Source organism: Oncorhynchus clarkii, chromosome 4 (assembly GCF_045791955.1).
Source record: "Oncorhynchus clarkii lewisi isolate Uvic-CL-2024 chromosome 4, UVic_Ocla_1.0, whole genome shotgun sequence".
Lineage (NCBI taxonomy): Eukaryota > Metazoa > Chordata > Actinopteri > Salmoniformes > Salmonidae > Oncorhynchus > Oncorhynchus clarkii.
In genome coordinates, this window is record NC_092150.1 from 56562142 (window position 1) to 56582939 (window position 20798).

The 20798-nt window shown below is 42.3% G+C and overlaps 1 protein-coding gene across 1 annotated transcript in view; it reads left to right on the forward strand.

Moving 5' to 3' along the window:
* The first annotated feature begins 17955 nt into the window (after window positions 1-17955).
* Window positions 17956-20798, forward strand: part of LOC139407736 (potassium channel subfamily K member 3-like) — a 50059-nt gene continuing 47216 nt past the window's right edge. Inside the window, exon 1 of the mRNA XM_071151591.1 lies at window positions 17956-18333. Within this exon, the coding sequence (XP_071007692.1) occupies window positions 18051-18333 (283 nt within the window). The 5' untranslated portion in view covers window positions 17956-18050. The remainder of the gene's footprint in view (window positions 18334-20798) is intronic.

The following is a 20798-nucleotide window of genomic DNA, read 5'->3' on the forward strand; positions in this document are numbered from 1 at the left end:
ACTTCACTTACTGTAGTTCTGTCACAACTTCTGCCGAAGTCGTTGCCTCTCCTTGTTCGGGCGGTGCTCGGCGTTCGACGTCACTGGTCTTCTAGCCATCATTGATCCATTTTTCATTTTCCATTGGTTTTGTCTTGTCTTCCCACACACCTGTTTTCAATCCCATTCATTACCTGTTGTGTATTTAACCCTCTGTTTCCCCTCATGTCTTTGTCAGAGATTGTTTTATTGTCCTTGTTGTTATTTTGTTGTCCTCGTACCCATGTTTTTTTTCCATGTCTGTACGTTTTAGTGTTATGGAGCATGTTCTGTTGACATTTATTAAAAGACTCAATTTACACTTCATTTTGACTCTCCTGCGCCTGACTTCCCTGCCACCTATACACACGACGCTGACAAGTTCAATAACCAAAATAGTATTTTTTCTAACTCAATTTGTCATGTCATAGCTGACACCCCATTGGTTCTGCAGACATATTTGAATCTTAATTCAGAGCAGATATGTAACAGAGTTTTTGGAAAAAATGATCACATCACAAACTGAGGGAGATTTGACCAAAATTCTGTTTTCAAATTTTGCATCTTCACAGTTCTTCCAGTAAATATGTTGTAATAATTTTTTTCTGTGTAAATTGTTAAATGTAGTTCTTATGCATAGAGTTGTTTGGTATGTTAAACTTTGAAATCAATGTTTTTTGTTTGGCATACATTTTAAATGAGCAAGAGAAGCAAAATGGCTGTGACATGAGAAAGAATGAAAGTAAAATGGAACAGAAAATGTGCTATTAAAACCTGTTGCTTTGGCCTATTTTCCCTGGAAAAGGGGAATTACTGGAATCTCACATAAAAACTTCCTATCATCACCAAGGAGTGGTGAGCATATCGGATAGACTTTTCCTTTGTTGATTCTCCTGCATTTAATAGATTTTTAGGATCTTAGTTTTAAATTACATTTGATATTTTTATTGGCCTCAATCTCATTTTGGGTTTGTGACCTTTGAACTCTGGACGATTGATTGAATTGAATATTGACTATTGAATATTGAGTGGCTAATCTGCCTTTGCAATCCGTATTATTAGCCAACACACAATCGCTGGAAAATAAATGGGACAAACTAAAAGCACGTATATACTACCAACGGGACATTAAAAACTGTATTTTCTTATGTTTCACCGACAACATGGATAACATACAGCTGGCAGGTTATACACTCTATCGGCAGGATAGAACAGAAGCCTCTGGTAAGACAAGGTGCAGCGGCCTATGTATATTTGTAAACAACAGATGGTGACTTCTAAAGAAGTCTTGAGGTTTTGCTCGCATGAGGTAGAGAATCTCATGATAAGTTGTAGACCACACTATCTATCTAGCGGGTTTAACTGTATTTTTCGTAGCTGTCTACATACCATCAACGACCGGTGCTGGCACTAAGACCACACTCAATGAGCTGCATACAGCCATAAGCAAACAGGAAAACCCTCAAAAGGCGGCGCTCCGAGTGGCCAGGGACTTTAATGCAAGTACACTCAAATAAGTTTTACCTACTTTCTATCAGCATGTTAAATGTGCAACCAGAGGGAAAAAAACTCTAGACCACCTTTACTCCACACACAGAGATGCGTACAAAGCTCTCCCTCGCCCTCCATTTGGCAAATCTGAACATAAATCTATCCTCCTGATTCCTGCTTACAAGCTAAAACTAAAGCAGGAAGCACCAGTGACTCGGGCAATAAAAAAGTGGTCAGATGAAGTAGATGCTAAACTACAGGACGATTTTGCTTGCACAGACTGGAATATGTTCCGGGATTATTCAGATGGCATTGAGAACTACACCACATCAGTCACTGGCTTCATCAATAAGTGCCTTGATGATGTTGTCCCCACAGTGACTATACGTACATACCCTAACCAGGCAACATCTGCACTGAGCTAAAGGGTAGAGCTACAGCTTTAAAAGGAGCGGGACTCTAACCCGGAAGCTTATAAGAAATCCCGTTATGCCCTCCGACGAACAATCAAACAAGCAAAGCGTCAATACACGACTAAGATCGAATCGTACTACACCGGCTCTGACAATCGTCGGATGGGGCAGGGCTTGCAAACTATTATAGACTACAAAGGGAAGCACAGCTGAGAGCTACCCAGTGACACAAGCCTACCAGATGAGCTAAATAACTTCTATGCTCGCTTCGAGGAGAGTAACACTGAAACATGCATGAGAGCATCATCTGTTCCGGACGACTGTGTGATCACGCTCTCTGCAGCCGATGTGAGTAAGACAGGTGAACATTCAGGCCGCAGGGCCAGACGGACAACCAGGACGTGTACTCCGAGCATGCACTGACCAACTCTGATCAATCTCTCCCTGTCTGAGTCTGTAATACCAACATGTTTCAAGCATACCCATAGTCCCTGTGCCCAAGAACACTAAGGTAACCTGCCTAAATGACTACCGACCCGTAGCACTCACAGAAGGCCCTAAAAAATGTCAAAGACTCCAGCCACCCTAGTCATAGTATCATGACACAAGGCGAGACCCAGATGCAGACACAGGAGGCAGATGGTTGGAGTTTAAGATGTTTAATAAATCCAAAGGGAGTAGGCAAGATAATGGTCATGGACAGGCAAAAGGTCAAAACCAGTTCAGAGTTCAGGGGGTACCGAAGGGCAGGCAGGCTTGAGGTCAGGGCAGGCAGAATGGTCAGGCAGGCGGGCATGGAGTCCACAAAAACAAGCAAGGGTCAGAACCAGGAGGACTAGCAAAAGGAGAAAAGGGCAAAGCAGGAAAACGGGAAAACCGCTGGTAGGCTTGGGCATAAGACGAACTGGCACAGAGAGACAGGAAACACAGGGATAAATACACTGGGGAAAACAAGCGACACCTGGAGGGGGTGGAGACAATAATGAGGACAGGTGAAGCAGATCAGGGTGTGACACATAGACTATTCTCTCTGCTACCGCACGGCAAGCGGTAGCGGAGCGCCAAGTCTAGGTCCAAGAGGCTTCTAAACAGCTTCTACCCCCAAGACATTAGACTCCTGAACATCTAATCAAATGGCTACCCAGACCATTTGCATTGCACCCACCCCTCTGTTACGCTGCTGCTACTCTCTGTTTATTTTCTATGCATAGTCACTTTAATAACTCTACCTACATGTACATATTACCTCAATTGCCTCGACTAACCAGTGCCCCCTCACATTGACTCTGTACCAGTATCCCCTGTATAGAGCCTAGCTTGTTCTTTTACTGATGCTGTTTATTTATTTTTTACTTAAATTTTCTATTTTTTACTTAACTTGTTTAATTTTTTCTTAACTTCTTAAAGCATTGTTGGTTAAGGGCTTGTAAGTAAGCATTTCACTGTAAGGTCTACTACACCTGTTGCATGTGACAAATACAATTTGTTTTGATTGGAAAGGTATTGAAAACAGGGATGGCAAGAATTTTGACATATCTTTTCGAGAATCGTTTTTATTACTTGTAAAACAAAATATCAATTGTATTCGTATAACATAATGTCCCTTTTTTTGCTACTTTTTTTGCTACAATATAGCTCAGTATTTGTATTATTTATTTTATACGGTATTTTTTGCTCATCTTTATCATCTTTATTTATTTATTTTCCAAGTTTGAGTAATGACCTCTTATAAAGAGATTTGGTATTTGGAAAGGGAACATGGAAAGTGTCTTCTGAATGGGAGGTCAAAGAGTATACAGAACTTTGCTCAATGGAAAAAAATATTTTATGTCAGTGTTTGTTAGTAGTCAATCTAGAGCCTGCCATGTTTCCCTCAAACTGAACCTTCATAAATGTGATTGATGATCCTAATTACTTAGGAGCGGCGTCTCAATGTTGGCTGATGCTTGTAGATGTACCTTTATTTGGTTTATAGGCAACCCGCCAAGTACACATCTTCAACTTCCATAAATTATAAATGAAACAGGGTGGACCAAACATTTACATCCCAGTGAGCAAAATGAAATTGATAAGTACATTTTTTTAATCTTGAACATTTTCGGTTCTGAATGAAAGTTGAACGGACGTTGAAAATACATATTTTACAGAAATTGAAAATACAATTTCTTTCTGTCATTGTTTCTATGGCAGCATTTTAACCATACATCAAAAGCTTTAAACTGCACCCGTTGGTTTGGCCTCGTTTTGTTTGGCTTGCTCCTTAAGAAATGCTGGCGACCATGACAGAAGCCAAACGTGAGTTGGCTTAGGGATGTGGTTTGATGTGGCCTTTTCTTGGGTGTGTCCTTGCCATCCCCAAGACACACCCATCTGTAAGAACCTTGCCATCAGCTGTTTCCCCCCACTAAATCACAACAAACAAACCTCCTGCAGTTTCAGTTCAATAACTACAGGCAGATGTATGGTGAGATGCCAGAGGAAGCTTTAAATGGGTCTCTAGCATATAGAGTAATTGAAGAAGAATGCAATTGCTGAATTTATGTAGATATTCTACATAAATAAGTGTTTTGACCACTTTCAAATGTAGTAGAAAGTCCATGTAGAACAAGCAACCCTTCACATAATACCATAGAAGCAGTGTTCTGTTAATATAACAACGTGCACCTTTCATGTTTCTTTGTCATTGTAATGCAGATAATGCCAATCACATTTTGTCTGGTGGTAATGGGGCTACCTTGGCAAACATGTCAGTGGTCATACCTTCCTGTGTAGTGTCCCCTATACAACAAGAGTTCCCTGATCCTGGTGCAGAATACACAGGGTTTCTCCCTCCCCATATTGTCTGATAATGTTTAATAAATAATAATTTAACAAAAGACAATACAAGTAAAAGTTGTGTCTAGTGAAATGTTTATGCCAAGTGCCACGTCTCAGTATCAAGCCTGTCTATTAGTCTGGACTCCAACACATCATCCTGCAAGTCTCCAAGTGCTGGCTCCATAGATGCATCTGTGAACACATACACAGTCACTGTTCTATCACCAATGGCAGATAGTATAGGTGACATCTGACAAACAAACATAGACTATGTTGAAGTTTGAACAGGTCAGACTAAACATACCTAACTCTGCTCTCCCCATCGACGATCGTTGGTGAGCAGGCAAGAGGTGAGGCTGGAGGTAAGGTCTTTGTCATCACCGTTTTGATGGGCATGGCAGAGTAGATCAGCTCTTGGCCCCTCATCAAAGACACTGGTCGGTCACACACACCCTGGTTTGATCCCAGGCTGTATCACAACCGGCTGTGATCGGGAGTCCCGTAGGGTGGCGCACAATTGGCCCAGTGTCGTCTGGGTTAGGGGAGGGTTTGGCTGGGGTAGGCCGTCATTGTAAATAAGAATTTGTTCTAAACTGACTTGCCTAGTTAAATAAAGGCCCCCCAAAAAGTATAGGAATGCACACAGCGAGGGCATGTCTGTGTGACGCTGAGGGTCCCCTTGCTGGTCTTCTCTGTGCTGCATGTTTGGCTGCAAACTGGACATCTGTCAAAAACAACTACAGCAGTCAATCCTCATAAACAATGTACTTCCTCTCTTATGAGGTGACTGGAGCCTGTGACAGGTGTTTCAATATGATTTGTGTTGTAGTCATGACAGACAAAGATATATAGTTAAGCAAACTTTACTAGGCATGTTGTCAAACAGCACATTAATAAAGTAAGTAACAACTGGTTTCTGTTTCCTGAGTAACATCAATATTGCTACATGTTCTCCTTTTTTTCTCTTTTTTTTGTTTTTTTACAACAAAGGCAGACTCCACCTAACTTTGGCTTGTAGTCCATGTCTGCAATAGACTGGAAGGTGAACTGAATGTTTGTTTACTGTCTCTGACTGTTCATTAATTGTTATTATTTTTTACCTTCACATAAATTCTTTCAGGTATATAGGTCTTCGGATGGCCCTACCAGACCTTGTATGGGGAGTGTTGATTACATCAGGAGGTGCTTGACCTGAGATGCTTGGATCTTCTTGTTGAGGTGCAGAGTTCACCTCTAGGTTGTGTTCAGCACCCTGCTGGGCGTCAGCTGGTGCTCTGTTTACTGGCTCTGTGACAGGCTCCTCAACAGTGGGGAAATCCTCCTCTATTTCTCTGCGCTTCCTCAGGTGTCGCCTTTTCCTCCTGAAGACTCGTCTCTGTTCTGTTTTCACCTCATAGGACCTTTGCTCCACAGGTCTGACTACTGTGGCCCTCTGCCACCACTGTGTCTGTCCTGTGAGTGGCTGAACTCTCACCCTGTCATCTCATTGCAGCTCTGTGAGATACTTAGCAGAGGTGTTGTAGTACCTTGCCTGTTTCTATTGTCTTTCTTTGAACTTCTCCAGCTGACAGTTTTCCATCCCTGGTCTCACAAGATTTTCACTCATTATAAGTAGTGTCTTTGTACGTCTTCCCATGAGCACCATTGCAGGGCTGTTGTCTGTTCCTTGTGACGTGGTTTTTCTGTGATCCAGCATGGCCAGGTATGGGTCAGAACCTGCTCTCTTTGCTTTTGCCATCAGTCTTTTGGCTGTTTTCACTGCCAATTCCACTTTCCCATTACTTTGCGGCTATCCTGGAGACATTGTTTTGTGTGTAAAGTCCCAAGCCTTACTGAAACTTCGGAACTCGTCTGAAGAGTACTGGGGACCATTGTCTGAGTAAAGGATTTCAGGTATCCCATAGCTTGCAAAGTGTGTCTTCAGTTTTCAAATGACCGTTTTCGACTGTGTGTTCTCCAAATGGTCCACTTCCCAGAATTTGGAGAGATAATCAACTGTGACCATGTAGTCTCTGTCATTGAACTGGAACAGGTCAGTCCCTATTTTTTCCCAGGGACGCTTTGGTGCTTTGTGTGGCCTCAATGTTTCTTTCTGCTGCTTCATACCCCCATGCAGTGCAGGTGCTACATTGTGCCATGTATGTTCTCAGCTGTGCATTCATGCCTGGCCAGTAGACACACTTGCAAGCTCTTCTCAGACATCCCTCTGTTCCTATGTGTGAGGAATGGAACAACTGCTCACTCACCACTGAAGATAACCCAATTTTGCACACTCAGCTCATCTCTGTTGTGAAAATACATGGCTACTTCGAAGGGTACATGTCCTTTCACTTCAGGCCTCCTGCAGGATCACATATTTCAGTGTCTGGAGCTCCCGGTCCAGCTCAGTGGCTCTCTGGATGTGCTTTAGTCTCTCGCTTGACACAGGGAGGTAGTGTATCATATTGATTGATTCCACTTGGACATCCACAGGGCCTCTGTTGTCTTGTTCTGTGAGGCACTCCCTGCTCAGGGTGTCAGCCAGCACCACATGTTTTCCTGGAATGTATTGGAGACTGACCTCGTAGCTTTGGAGTCTCATGAGCATGCGTTGTAGTCTTTTTAGTGCGCTGAGGAGAGGCTTTGTCATGATGCTCTCTAGAGGCTTGTGATCTGACTGCACTTCCACTGTTCGTCCATATGTGAATTGGTGGAACCTCTCCATGCCAAACACCACTGCAAGCAGCTCCTTCTTTATCTGTGCATGCCCTTTATCAGTCTCTGTCAGGGCTCTGCAAGCAGCTCCTTCTCTATCTGTGCATACCCTTTATCAATCTCTGTCAGGGCTCTGCAAGCAGCTCCTTCTCTATCAGTCTCTGTCAGGGCTCTGCTGGCGTATGCTATTGGTTGTCCTCCCTGCATCAAGGCTGCTCCTAACCCACTCTCTGAAGCATCACACTGTAGTACAAGCTGCTCTGTTGGGTTGTAGTATTTCAGCACAGGGGTCTGAGCAATGGTATCCCTGATTTTATTGAAAGCCTGCTCATGTCTCTCTGACCACTCCCACAGTGAGTCCTTCTGTGTTAGCTGTCGCAGTGGCTCGCAGATCTCTGTGGCGTGGCTGCAGAACTTGGCTAGGTAGTTTACCATGCCCAGGAAGCACTGCACCCCCTGCACATCTGTAGGCCTATGCATCTGTCTGATGGCTGTCACTTTTCCTGGGTCCACTTTCAACCCCTCTGATGTGAGCAGGTGACCAGTGTAGGGAACTTCCTTCAGCCTGAGCTGCAGCTTCTCTGGATTCAGCTTGATATTGAGCTTCCTGCATCTGTTCAGGAGCATTCTCAGGTTCTTGTCATGGTCCAGAGCATTCATCATTGTCTCCTTCTCCCACAATCAGGATGTCATCTGCAATGATTTTGACTCCTGAAAGACCTTCCATTGCCTGGTTCAACTTCCTCTGAAAGATCTCTGGGGCTGGACTGATTCCCATTGGCATGCGCAGCCACCTGTCGCGTCCCATGGGAGTAGAGAACGTGGTGAGATAGCTGGATTCCTCCTCCAGTTCCACATGCCAAAATCAGTTTTTTACATCACAAACAGAGAACACGCGTGCTCTGTTCAGATCTGGCAGCACATCTTCAATAGTGGGAAGTGGGTAATGGCTCCTCTTGAGCGCCTTGTTGAGAGGTTTCGGATCAATGCACACTCTTAGTTTTCCAGACGGTTTCTTCACTACGATCAGGCTGCTAATCCAATCTGTGCTTTTTTCAACTGCTTTTATCATCCGTCTTTTCTCTAGACCACTGAGCTCCTCTTTGAGTGGTTTATATAGTGCCACTGGCACTCTTCTCTTAGGCAGCTGGACGTGCTCCACTCGCTCATCCACTTCCAGCTTCAGTTCGTCGGGTAAGCATCCATCTCCCTGGAATACATCAGAGTACTCCTCTTTAATTTGCTCTTTAGTCCAGGATCCTGTTGTTTTCTCGTTGACCAGGATGTTGTGATGTTGCACAGTAATCAACTCCATTGCCTGGATAGCCTTACTGCCTAGATTTGGCATGTCCACATTCTTGTTGACTACGATGACCTCAACTCGGTAGGTTTTCTTATTGTGTGGATTGATCACTTTAAGTGTGCACTTCCCCGGTGGGGTCTGAGTACTCTTGCTATACATCAGCAATACCTGACTGCAGGGCTCTAGGTGACTGGCTTGCAGGGATAACATTACAACTAGCACCACAATCTAGCTGAAATCTGACTAACGTTTTGTTGACCAGCATGGTTGCAAAGAGAGCTGCATTGGGGCCTGTGGCTTTCTCCTGCACCACATTGATGCTCTCTGACTTTGGTCCTAGTGTGATGCACAGAACATCCTCACTGCTCTGAGTCAGCTGACGCACATTTCAATTGCCAGGACTCTGTTTCTCTTGCTTGTCCCTGCACTTTTGCAAACCGTAGAGATTGTTTTTTCCACAGGATTTACATTTTTGTCCATATTAGGGCATTTTTCCTTTTTTCTCTTATGTGTCCGTCCACAATATTTGCATTGTATAATGCTCTGTCCCTCTGTAGGGTCTCCTCTCCCTCTCGGTCTCTCTTTCTGTGTTACTGCATGCACTGCTACAGGGCCCTGCACATTTATGACTTTAGCTGGACAGATCTACAGCTCTTCCAATCTGTATGCATTTCTCCAAACTGAGATCAGTCTCTTTGAGTAAGCACTCTCTTAAGTGTGGGTCATATGTGCCACTAACAATCCTGTCCCTGATAAAAGAGTCTGTGATTACTCCAAAGTTACAGGTGGCCACTAGAGTCCTCAATTCAGTGAGATATTTCTCTAAACTCTCATCTTGGCCCTGACTTTGCATGAAAAAATTATATCTCTCAATTGTTTCATTTTTCTTGGGATGACAAAATGCATCCAATGCTGCAATTACTTCCTCAACAGAGAGATTGTCTTTTGTACTGCCCACACACAGGGTCTCACAAATCTCTCTGCCCTTTTCCCCAATGAGATAAAACAGTAGCTTCACTTTGTAGTCATCAGGTTTTTCTCTCACTGTAAGAGCCATGTACAAATTGAATTCCTCTTTCCATCTTTTCCAGGTCAGTGCTAAATTACATTCATAAAAAGTATATTTTTCCCGGAGACTTGAGTGCATTTTCCATGGCGATTTAGTTGTAGAATAGAACGTTAGCTACTCACGAATCTGCTTGTATCCAATAGCCAGCTAGCTTTTAGCATAGAGTCTCTCACAATAGCCAGCTAATGTTCTAACGTTCGGCACGATGACTAGCCTGTAAACTCAGCACTTTTTCAAACTGCCGCCTGGGATGTATTCTTAATTTACATGGATGAGATCCAGGTTCTTCTGAGTACCGCTGCCACCATGTTTCAATATGCTTTGTGTTGTAGTCACGACATACAAAGATATATACAGTGAGGGAAAAAAGTATTTGATCCCCTGCTGATTTTGTACGTTTGCCCACTGACAAAGAAATTATCAGTCTATAATTTTAATGGTAGGTTTATTTGAACAGTGACAGAATAACAACAACAACAAAATCAGAAAAAAACACATGTCAAAAATGTTATAAATTGATTTGCATTTTAATGAGAGAAAAAAGTACTTGACCCCCTCTCAATGAAGGGAGTTTGGGAAATGGGAGCATGATTTGTTGACATAATTGTAATCCAAACCCAACCTTCATTTACTCATTGTGACACACTGAGGTTCTAAACTCAGTTTTAGACGAGACTGGTGTTATGATCAAAAATAACCTATTTACACATTGTAGTAAATTGTGATACTAGAATAAATGTTTGACTAATATCGATGCCACATTGGCCATTTTCAAAGGAATTATTTGCCTTTTAGGGGCAGTTAATGTTCAACTCTGCCAGTTTAAAGTTTTCTGAAGAAAAAAACCAACAGAACACTTCAACTGTAGTAGAGTAAAGTACAGAGTACAGTATGGTACAAAGTGTCTTGTGGATTAAATAAACGTTCAGTGACATTTTGGCAGGTGTGAAAATAGCCTTGAGCTAAAGCTAAACTGAGCAGCAAGTGTACGAGAGCAGAAATTACACCTTGCTTGTGAACATGGACACAAGAAGGCCCTTGGACTGAAATGCCAGTGCTCTTAGCCTAGAATGTTGTGTCTTAAACTGTACATGTACAGTCAGATTATTGGCACCCTAAAAAGGGTGGGGGAAAAAGACTATTGTATTCTCCCAAAAGATGGGGAATTACATTATTTTATACTTATAACATTTTACAAAATGATTAGATTTTCTCTAAAAAACATTGAGGTCAAAATTATTGGCACACATTTTTCAATACCTTTCAATACCACACCTTGCAAGGATAACGGCACTGAGCCTTTTTCAAAAATATTTTATGAGATTGGAGAAGACATTGGGATGGTTCTTAGTCCATTCCGCCATACAGAATATATCCAGATCCTTGATACCTGTCACGCCCTGACCTTAGAGAGCTGTTTTATTTCTCTATTTGGTTAGGTCAGGATGTGATTGATGTGGGGTGGGCATTCTATGTTTTGTTTTCTATGTTTCTTTATTTCTATGTTTCGGCTGGGTATGGTTCTCAATCAGGGACAGCTGTCTATCGTTGTCTCTGATTGGGAATCATACTTAGGTAACCCTTTTTCCTTCCTTCAGTGTGGGTAGTTAGCTTTGTTTGTGGCACTTAGCACTGTAAGCGTCACGGTTGTTGCGCTTGTTTCTTGTTTTGTTGGTGACATTCCTTAAATAAAAAAATAAAATGTACGCTCACCACGCTGCACTTTGGTCCACTTCTTTTGACGGCCGTGAAAATATCCTTCATCTGTGATTATGGACTGCCCTCATCAATTCAAACCACAAGGTTTTCAATGGGGTTCACGTGCGGAGACAGATGGCAATTGCAAAATGTTAATTTGTCGTCAATTAACCATTTCTTATTGGATGATTTTGATGTGTGCTTGGGGTTATTGTCTTGCTGGAAAATCCACTTGGGGCCAAGTTTCAGTCTCCTGGCAGAGGCAACCAGGTTTTTGGCTAAAATGTCCTGGTACTGGAAAGGGATGGGCATGAGAAATTGAATAGCCTTAATCAAGTACTAAAACGGACGTCAAAACGTTTAAGCAAAGATTACATTTTTTTTCAAATAGTGTGTTGTGAAGACACCAAGGCCGGGGTTCACTAATGTGCACACTCACTCCCTCCAATTTGTGTGCATTCATTGTTTTCATGGTGTGAATTGTTTGTCAATGTTAATGAATTTTAAAAAATCACCAGTCGTAAATGTAGGCTACCGTTAATCAATGACCTTTCCCCATTAATATAATGTTTAGTTGTCATTGCTGTTCATTCAATGTATTATTGATACTGCATATGTTACTGCTAAACACTTCTGATAATGAAGTTGAGGTTTATTTAATTATATTCACCAGTTATGTACATTTCTTCATTGTCTTTCATTTGGAGTATATGTCTGGTTTCTCCAATCTGTTGTGTGAGTGTGCACAAAAGTACCCTATCACTATCAAGATCCATCACAGCACAACTAGCTCCAAGACAAAACATATACTTATCAAGCACAAATAAACTTTCTCTGAGGGGGACATTTTTGGACATGTATAAAAAACATTTAAAAAGTGTATTTATAAGTATTCAGACCATTTGCTATGCCGTGAAATTGAGCTCAGGGGCATCCTGTTTCCATTGATCATCCTTGAGATGTTTCTACAACTTGGTTTCAATTGATTGAGCATGAGTTGGAAAGGCACACCGTTGTCTATAAAAAGGTCCCACAGTTGACAATGCATGTCAGAGCAAAAACCAAGCCACGATGTTGAAGGAATTGTCCATAGAGCTCTGAGATCTGGGGAAGAGTGCCAAAAATAGTCTGCATCATTGAAGGTCCCCAAGAACACAGTGGGCTCCATTCTAAGATGGAATAAGTTTGGAACCACCAATACTCTTTCTAGAGATGGCCGCCCGACCAAACTGAGCAATCGGGGGAGAAGGGTCTTGGTCAGGGAACCCGACCAAGAACCCGATGGTCACTCTGACAGAGCTCCAAAGTTCCTCTGTGGAGATGGGAGAACCTTCCAGAAGGACAACCATCTATGCAGCACTCCACCAATCCGGCCTTTATGGTAGAGTGGCTAGATGGAAACCACTCCTCAGTAAAAGGAACATAACAGCCAGCTTGAAGTTTACAAAGAGGCATCCAAAGGACTCAGACGATGAGAAAGAAGATTCTCTGGTCTGATGAAACCAAGATTGAACGCTTTAGCCTGAATGCCAACTGTCACATCTGGAGGGAACCTGGCACCATGCCTACGGTGAAGCATGGTGGTGGCACCATCATGCTGTGGGGATGGTTTTCAGTAGCAGAGACTGGGAGACTAGTCAGGATCGAGGGAAAGATGAACGGAGCAAAGTATAGAGAGAGCTTTGATGAAAACCTGCTCCAGAGCGCTCAGGACCTGTTCTTGAGTGGCCCAGTCAGAGCCCGGACTTGAACCCGATCGAACGTCTCTGGAGAGACCTGAAAATAGCTTTGTAGTGATACTCCCCATCCAACCTGACAGTGCTTGAGCGAATCTACAGAGAATGAGAGAAACTGCCAAATACAGGTGTGCCCTCCTTGCAGCGTCATACCCAAAAAGATTCAAATGTGCAACAAAGTACTGAGTAAAGGTTCTGAATACCTATGTAAATGTGATGTCAGTTTTTTTAGATTTTATCATTATGGGGTATTGTGGGTAGATTTGAGGAGAAAAAAAACAATTGAATCCATTTCAGAATAAAACTAACGTAAAATGTGGTTAAAGTCAAAGGGTCTGAATACGTTCCAAATGTACTGTATAAGTCATATCAGCAATGATACTATTTAGGCCTATTTGCAAACTGATCAACAGCTAGTGTTTCAATTACACCTAGTTTTCAACTGAAATAAACAATACAAATGTTACGCACGCCACTGTGAAGAGGGAACACAACACCCTGCTACAACTCAACTCCCCATGAAGTGAAAGCGGTATGGGACTGTAGGTGTGAGTAAGGATGACAAAGGCAGAGAGTGGTACCGTTTATTTATTCCATCACATGGTAATATGGGGAAAAGGGGCTAGACGGAACCAAAGCGAAGAAAGTAAATGTCAAAGCCCCCCTCCATCTTACCTGCCTAACCACTACTTACCTAATTTAGAACCACCTGGTGCCCTAACCAAAATACAGGGGGTGGTCCACCCAGGTCTTACCTAGTGTGCCTAGACAGTGAATACTAAGGGTTATGTGTGCCCGTGGGCCTCTTGCCTAAGCACTCCCTAGGTGCCTTCCCCTTCCCCCCTGGGAACAAAAAACAGAATATTACAAACAACTTCACATATCAAAACACTGCATCCTATTAACACACATCAGACATAACCAATCAGTTCCCTCAGCAATAACTAACATAACACATACCAAATCTCTTTCTGAGAAACAACCAACATATGCTATAGCCATCAGCCTCCTCTCTCAGCAATCATCTCAGGATATTACAATCAATCTTTTTCTGAGAAACAGAACACTGGTTTTTATATAGCTACAGAAGGCATTGGTAATTGGAGACAGCTGCGTCCTGACGAGGGGCTGAGGTCAGCTCTCCAATCATCAATTCGGGGCCGACCAACCAGCTGCTTGGGGAGAATTTCAGGAAGCCATTTCCTGAAACACACACTCAAATACACAAACTACAACACAGAAACTGGGGAACGTAACAACAAATAGTCCAAGGGTTTCAAGCTTTGGTTTATTTCAAAAGTAATCTTCAAGTGTATCATTAATATGTTGGATTCATGCCTTCATCTCAAAAGTAATAGGACTAAATCAAATCAAACTTTATTTAAATGTTTTTAAAGTTTGATTAGATTAGATTCCATCCTATTCTTTAACTTTGATGTTTGGTTATGATGGAGGCGTGAATCCAACATGTCAATGATTAATTTGTAGCAAACTGGATATTGAATTGTGGTTGGTTGTCAACACAACCAAATATCAACATTTGAAGGAGATGTGTATTCTGTTTGGATAGTTCAATCTGTGCCACTAACTTAGTCTGGCTTTAATTCCAGTTTGACTATACAAACCAATCTGATTCCACAAGAGGTATGTGGCAGGGTCTACAGTCAATCATGGATTACAAAAAGAAAACCAGCCCCGTCGCGGACCAGGATGTCTTGCTCCCAGACAGACTAAATAACTTCTTTGCTCGCTTTGAGGACAATACAGTGCCACTGACACGGCCCGCTACCAAAACCTGCCGACTCTCCTTCACTGCAGCCGACGTGAGTAAAACATTTAAACGTGTTAACCCTCGCAAGGCTGCAGGCCCAGACACATGCTTCAAGAGGGCCACCATTGTTCCTGTTCCCAAGAAAACTAAGGTAACTGAACTAAATGACTACTGCCCCGTAGCACTCACTTCCGTCATCATGAAGTGCTTTGAGAGACTAGTCAAGGACCATATCACCTCCACCCTACCTGACACCCTAGACCCACTCCAATTTGCTTACCGCCCCAATAGGTCCACAGACGATGCAATCGCAACCACACTGCACACTGCCCTAACCCATCTGGACAAGAGGAATACCTATGTGAGAATGCTGTTCATTGACTACAGCTCAGCATTTAACAACATAGAACCCTCCAAACTCGTCAGACCCTGGGTCTCGACCCCGCCCTGTGCAACTGGGTACTGGACTTCCTGACGGGCCGCCCCCAGGTGGTGAGGATAGGTAACAACATCTCCACCCCGCTGATCCTCAACACTGGGGCTCCACAAGGGTGTGTTCTGAGCCCTCTCCTGTACTCCCTGTTCACCCACGACTGCGTGGCCATGCACGTCTCCAACTCAATCATCAAGTTTGCGGACGACACTACAGTGGTAGGCTTGATTACCAACAACGACGAGGCGGCCTACAGGGAGGAGGTGAGGGCCCTCGGAGTGTGGTGTCAGGAAAATAACCTCACACTCAACTTCAACAAAACAAAGGAGATGATCATGGACTTCAGGAAACAGCAGAGGGAACACCCCCCTATCCACATCGACGGGACCGTAGTGGAGAGGGTAGAAAGTTTTAAGTTCCTCGAGGTACACATCACGGCAAACTGAATTGGTCCACCCACACAGACAGCGTGGTGAAGAAGGCGCAGCAGCACCTCTTCAACCTTAGGAGGCTGAAGAAATTCGGCTTGTCACCAAAAGCACTCACAAACCTTTACAGATGCACAATCGAGAGCATCCTGTCGGGCTGTATAACCGCCTGGTACGGCAACTGCTCCGCCCACAACCGTAAGGCTCTCCAGAGGTTAGTGAGGTCTGCACAACGCATCACCGGGTGCAAACTACCTTCCCTCCAGGACACCTACACCACCCGATGTCACAGGCCATAAAGATCATGTGGGTATTTGCTTTCTGTTTTTGTGTCTGCACCAGACAGAACTGTTTTGGTTGTTCTCTTTGTTGTTTTGTTAATCAGTGTTCAGTTCCATTAATAAAAGGATGAACACGTACAACGCTGCACCTTGGTCCTCACCTTATTCATACGACGACCATTACAAGAAAGGTCTTTGTTTCTGGCCATTTTGAGCCTGTATTCGAATCCAAAAATGCTGATGCTCCAGATACTCAACTATTCTAAAGAAGGCCAGTTTTATTACTTCTTTAATCAGCACAACATAATTGCTAACATAATTGCAAAAGGGTTTGCTAATGATCAATTAGCTTTCTAAAATGATAAACTTGGATTAGTTAACACAACGTGCCATTGGAACACAGAAGTGATATTCCATTAAAAGTCAGCCGTTTCCAGCTACAATTGTCATTTACAACATTAACAATGTCTACACTGTATTTCTGATCAATTTGATGTTATTTTATTGGACAGAAAATGTGCTTTTCTTTAAAAAACAAGGACATTTCTACATGACCCCAAACTTTTGAACGGTAGTGTATATGTATTTATATGTATGTATGTATTTCTATGTGTATGTATATGTGTGTATGTGTATGTATATATTAGCAAAATAATTTATGAGGGATTGGAAGTGATGCAGAAAATTACATTGATTGAAGCTACAATCTATCTGCAATATTAAAGCTGATCTACCCCCTAAAAAATATATAAAAATAAATAAATATAAATTTTATATTTCGTTGCGTTGTCAACCAAACACAATGAATTAATATTTTTGTAATTAGCCTAAAGTTAAGGTTTTCTTACAAACGAATGTAACAGTTGTTATTCAACCCAATGGTTAACAAATCCATGGACACATTTTGAGGTTAGCCTACTGTAACTGTAAGTGTCTTCTTATGTAATCATGTTCAAGATAGCATGCAAAGGTCACAGGTCTGTGGCAATCTTCACAATTGCTGTTAAAAACTGTGCAGAGTTTTTATCAGCATTGATCACTTGCACAATGTACTTTTAATGTAATCTCAACTGCAATCCGGGTTATTTGGTTGTGCTATTATAGATGAACCACAGTGATATACAAAATATCTGACATTGTATTTTCATTTGAACTTTGTTGTGCTTTTAAATTGTTGAAATTGCAGTGATAACATTCTGTGTTGTGTTGTTAAATGGTTGAAACCATAGTGATAACACATTGGGAATTCATCACACTTCTGGATGTTTTCTTTAGTGGGTTAATAAAGTTTGACATCTCATTTTTTTAACCTTTATTTAATAACTAGGCGAGTCAGTTAAGAACAACATCTTATGTTTAATGACGCCTACGAACTGCCTTGTTCAGGGGCAGATCGACAGATCTTTTCCTTGTCAGCTCTTCCAACCTTTCGGTTACTAGTCCAATGCTCTAACCACAAGGATACCAGCGCCCCCGCTCATTAATCAACGTCTCAGCCAAATATCACCTTTCCGTGTTGAAATAAAGTTGTGGTGGGCAATGGGATGTTTTTTCCTTTAATGCAATGTCAAAAAACAGCACAATTTTGTCAAATGGTGATATAACCATAAACTTGCCGTCTACAGTTGCCTACCTCCCGCTCTCTGCAGACAAACGCACAGACCCTGAGCACGCACACGCAGACGGCACGCAGTGTGAGGGGGGTTCGCAATAGGAGTGGGTGGTGCTGAAACGAACAGCTCCGCGAGTAAATGGGCGCTTCGGCAAATAAGGTAATCAGAGAGCTTTCATAGCGCCACTGTCCCTGTCTATAGAGACAGCCTAGCCATGAACCAGCCGAGCTCCCCATCCTCAAGATCCGCGTTCAAACTTCTGGAGCCCGTCTACTCACCCTGACCATGAAGAGACAAAACGTGAGGACCCTGTCGCTCATCATTTGCACGTTCACCTACCTGTTAGTCGGTGCGGCTGTCTTCGATGCCTTGGAATCTAAGAAGGAGAAGACCCAGAAAAAGAAAGTGTACGACCGAAAACAAGAGCTTATGAACACCTACAATCTCTCTCAATTCAACTTCGATGAGCTGGAGAGGGTGGTGTTGCAGCTGAAGCCTCACAAAGCCGGGGTACAGTGGAAATTCGCTGGATCTTTTTACTTTGCAATCACGGTGATCACGACCATAGGTAAGATTTGCTATACCAGTGACGTTTTGCATTTGAACGTGTTGCATTAATCAAAGTAAACACCAAAATAGCCTAGATAATGCGTAGGCTATGTGCCATGGCCTTGCAAGTTCGAGAAGGGATTTATTCAAACTAGCCTTTATGACCTTGCTGAAGATTACATTTAGTCCATCACGTTTCATGCTTTTTTTATTTGACAAACAATCCCATTTGGTTCAGTCTATCGGGTTGTTATTATTATTAGCATAGGCTTTACTAAAGCAAACAGACACATTTAAAATGAGTTTACAGAATATTTCTAAATAGTTGCATTGGTATGGAACAGGGCTGGCCATAGCCTTTTGTGGACCCTAAGCAAAGAAAATTCCGGTGGGCAAAACATTTTAGTGGCCCTCCTCTTTTGCAGCAGATAATTTTTTTGTTTTTTGTTTTAGACTTAATTTCCTGCAATTCTGCACATTTTGCCATGGGGTGTAGAGAAAATGTTGCATTTTTAAAGCAAGTTTGTTACAATTTTACAGAATTTCCAGTGAGGTGAAGCGAAGATTTAGCAATTTTATAACTAATTTCATGCAATTGTACTCATTATGCAATTCTCCACATTGTTGCCATAGGGTGGAGAAACATTTTTGCAGTTTTCAAACTCATTTCCTGCAGTTCTACACATTTTGCCATGACTTATGCAATACTAATATGATATCTGAGTTAGTGTGACTAACAACATCAATGTGAGGCCCCTGGAGGTCAGGGCACTTTGGCATGTTCCCTGCATGCCTGGTCGCTAACTCGACCATTATAGCTGACGGAGATGAGCTAATTGAGTGACTGTCAGTGACTGACATAATAAGAGAAAAACTGCTGATGCACAACCAAATTTATAAATTGCATCTTGTGTATTCAACTACTCAACTCTAAACAACTCTAAAGTTGAGACACAATTTTTTATTTATTTGTAAATGTATATATATATATATATATATGTGTGTGTTTTTGTTGGGAGCACTCTAGCAGCCACGGGGCCCCAAGCGATCACTTATGTCTAGGGCCGGCCCTGCTATGAGAGTTTGCAGTAGGTTTTGAAATTATTAAGATCAACTTTTATCTGATTTATAGTGAGATACCATTGCAAATATGGTGTTTAATCTTGTTAGGACCCTGCTTCTTTTTTGACTGGACCTCTGGTATGGAATATGTCTTACAAAGCAATCCATCACAACCGTAGAATAAATATTATCTTTAACATGTTGCAATCATAATCTTTGCAAGGGTCGTTGGAATAATGGGTATTCAGAAGTATCAGGTGCAAATGTTGAGCCTAACCAAAGCGTGGTCTTTAAAAGTCTCACCAGATAATATTCTATATGTTAAAAATTAATCTCAACATAATATTTAGGTTTGAAAGTTGTTTCCACTGCCAAAAGAGAAATGTAGCCTACATGATGGAGGAAGTACACTCACCTAAATCCCTTAACCACATTTCCCACTATCACCTTTTATATTAAGTAACTACATGCACCTTCCTCCATACCATCACCCTCATCCCCAGCCTCATCTCTGGTCCCCACCTCTGGCTCGGCTCTGTATTGGGTGACTTGGGGCAGTTGTGCCTGGTGACCCAAGGTGGTGATAACCCTATCACATGTAGAGGACTAATTGCATGCAAACCCGATCCAAGAAGCTGAAACCGCATGCTGTAATTGTGAGCCCACTGGCTGGCAGTGACACAGTGTTTGGCTTTTCAATTCACCATTAATTATTGATGGCAACACCAGAGTTTGCACTGTTCAACTGGCCTCTCATTCACACACCTACTCTTACAGTATATTATATACTCTACACACACACACACACACACACACACACACACACACACACACACACACACACACACACACACACACACACACACACACACACACACACACACACACACACACACACACACACACACACACGATACTGTAGAAACGCAATTACACCAAGTCATAACCCCATGATAGTGCATAACAGTGAAGTCACATCTCTGGCAGACACACAGCTACATCTCTTGAGAAACATACTGCATAACCGGAAAACACTGACCATTTCTCAAAACGAGACCGAGTCAAGACCCGAGATCAGTAAAATGTGAGTTCAATTCAAGACCGTGATTGTAATTTTGTCAAATCAAATAGTATTTGTCAACAGGTCTACTATACCTTTCAGTGAAATGCTTACTTTACAAGCCCTTAACCAACAATGCTTTAAGAAGTTTAAGTAAAAAATAGAAAATAAAAGTAACAAATAATAAAACAGCAGCATTAAAATAACAATAGCGAGGCTATATACAGGGGGGACCTGTACAGAGTCAATGTGTGGGTGCACCAGTTAGTCGAGGTAATATGTACATGTATGTAGAGTTACAGTGACTATGCATAGATAATAAATAGAGAGTAGCAGAAGTATAAAAGAGGGGTCTGGGTAGC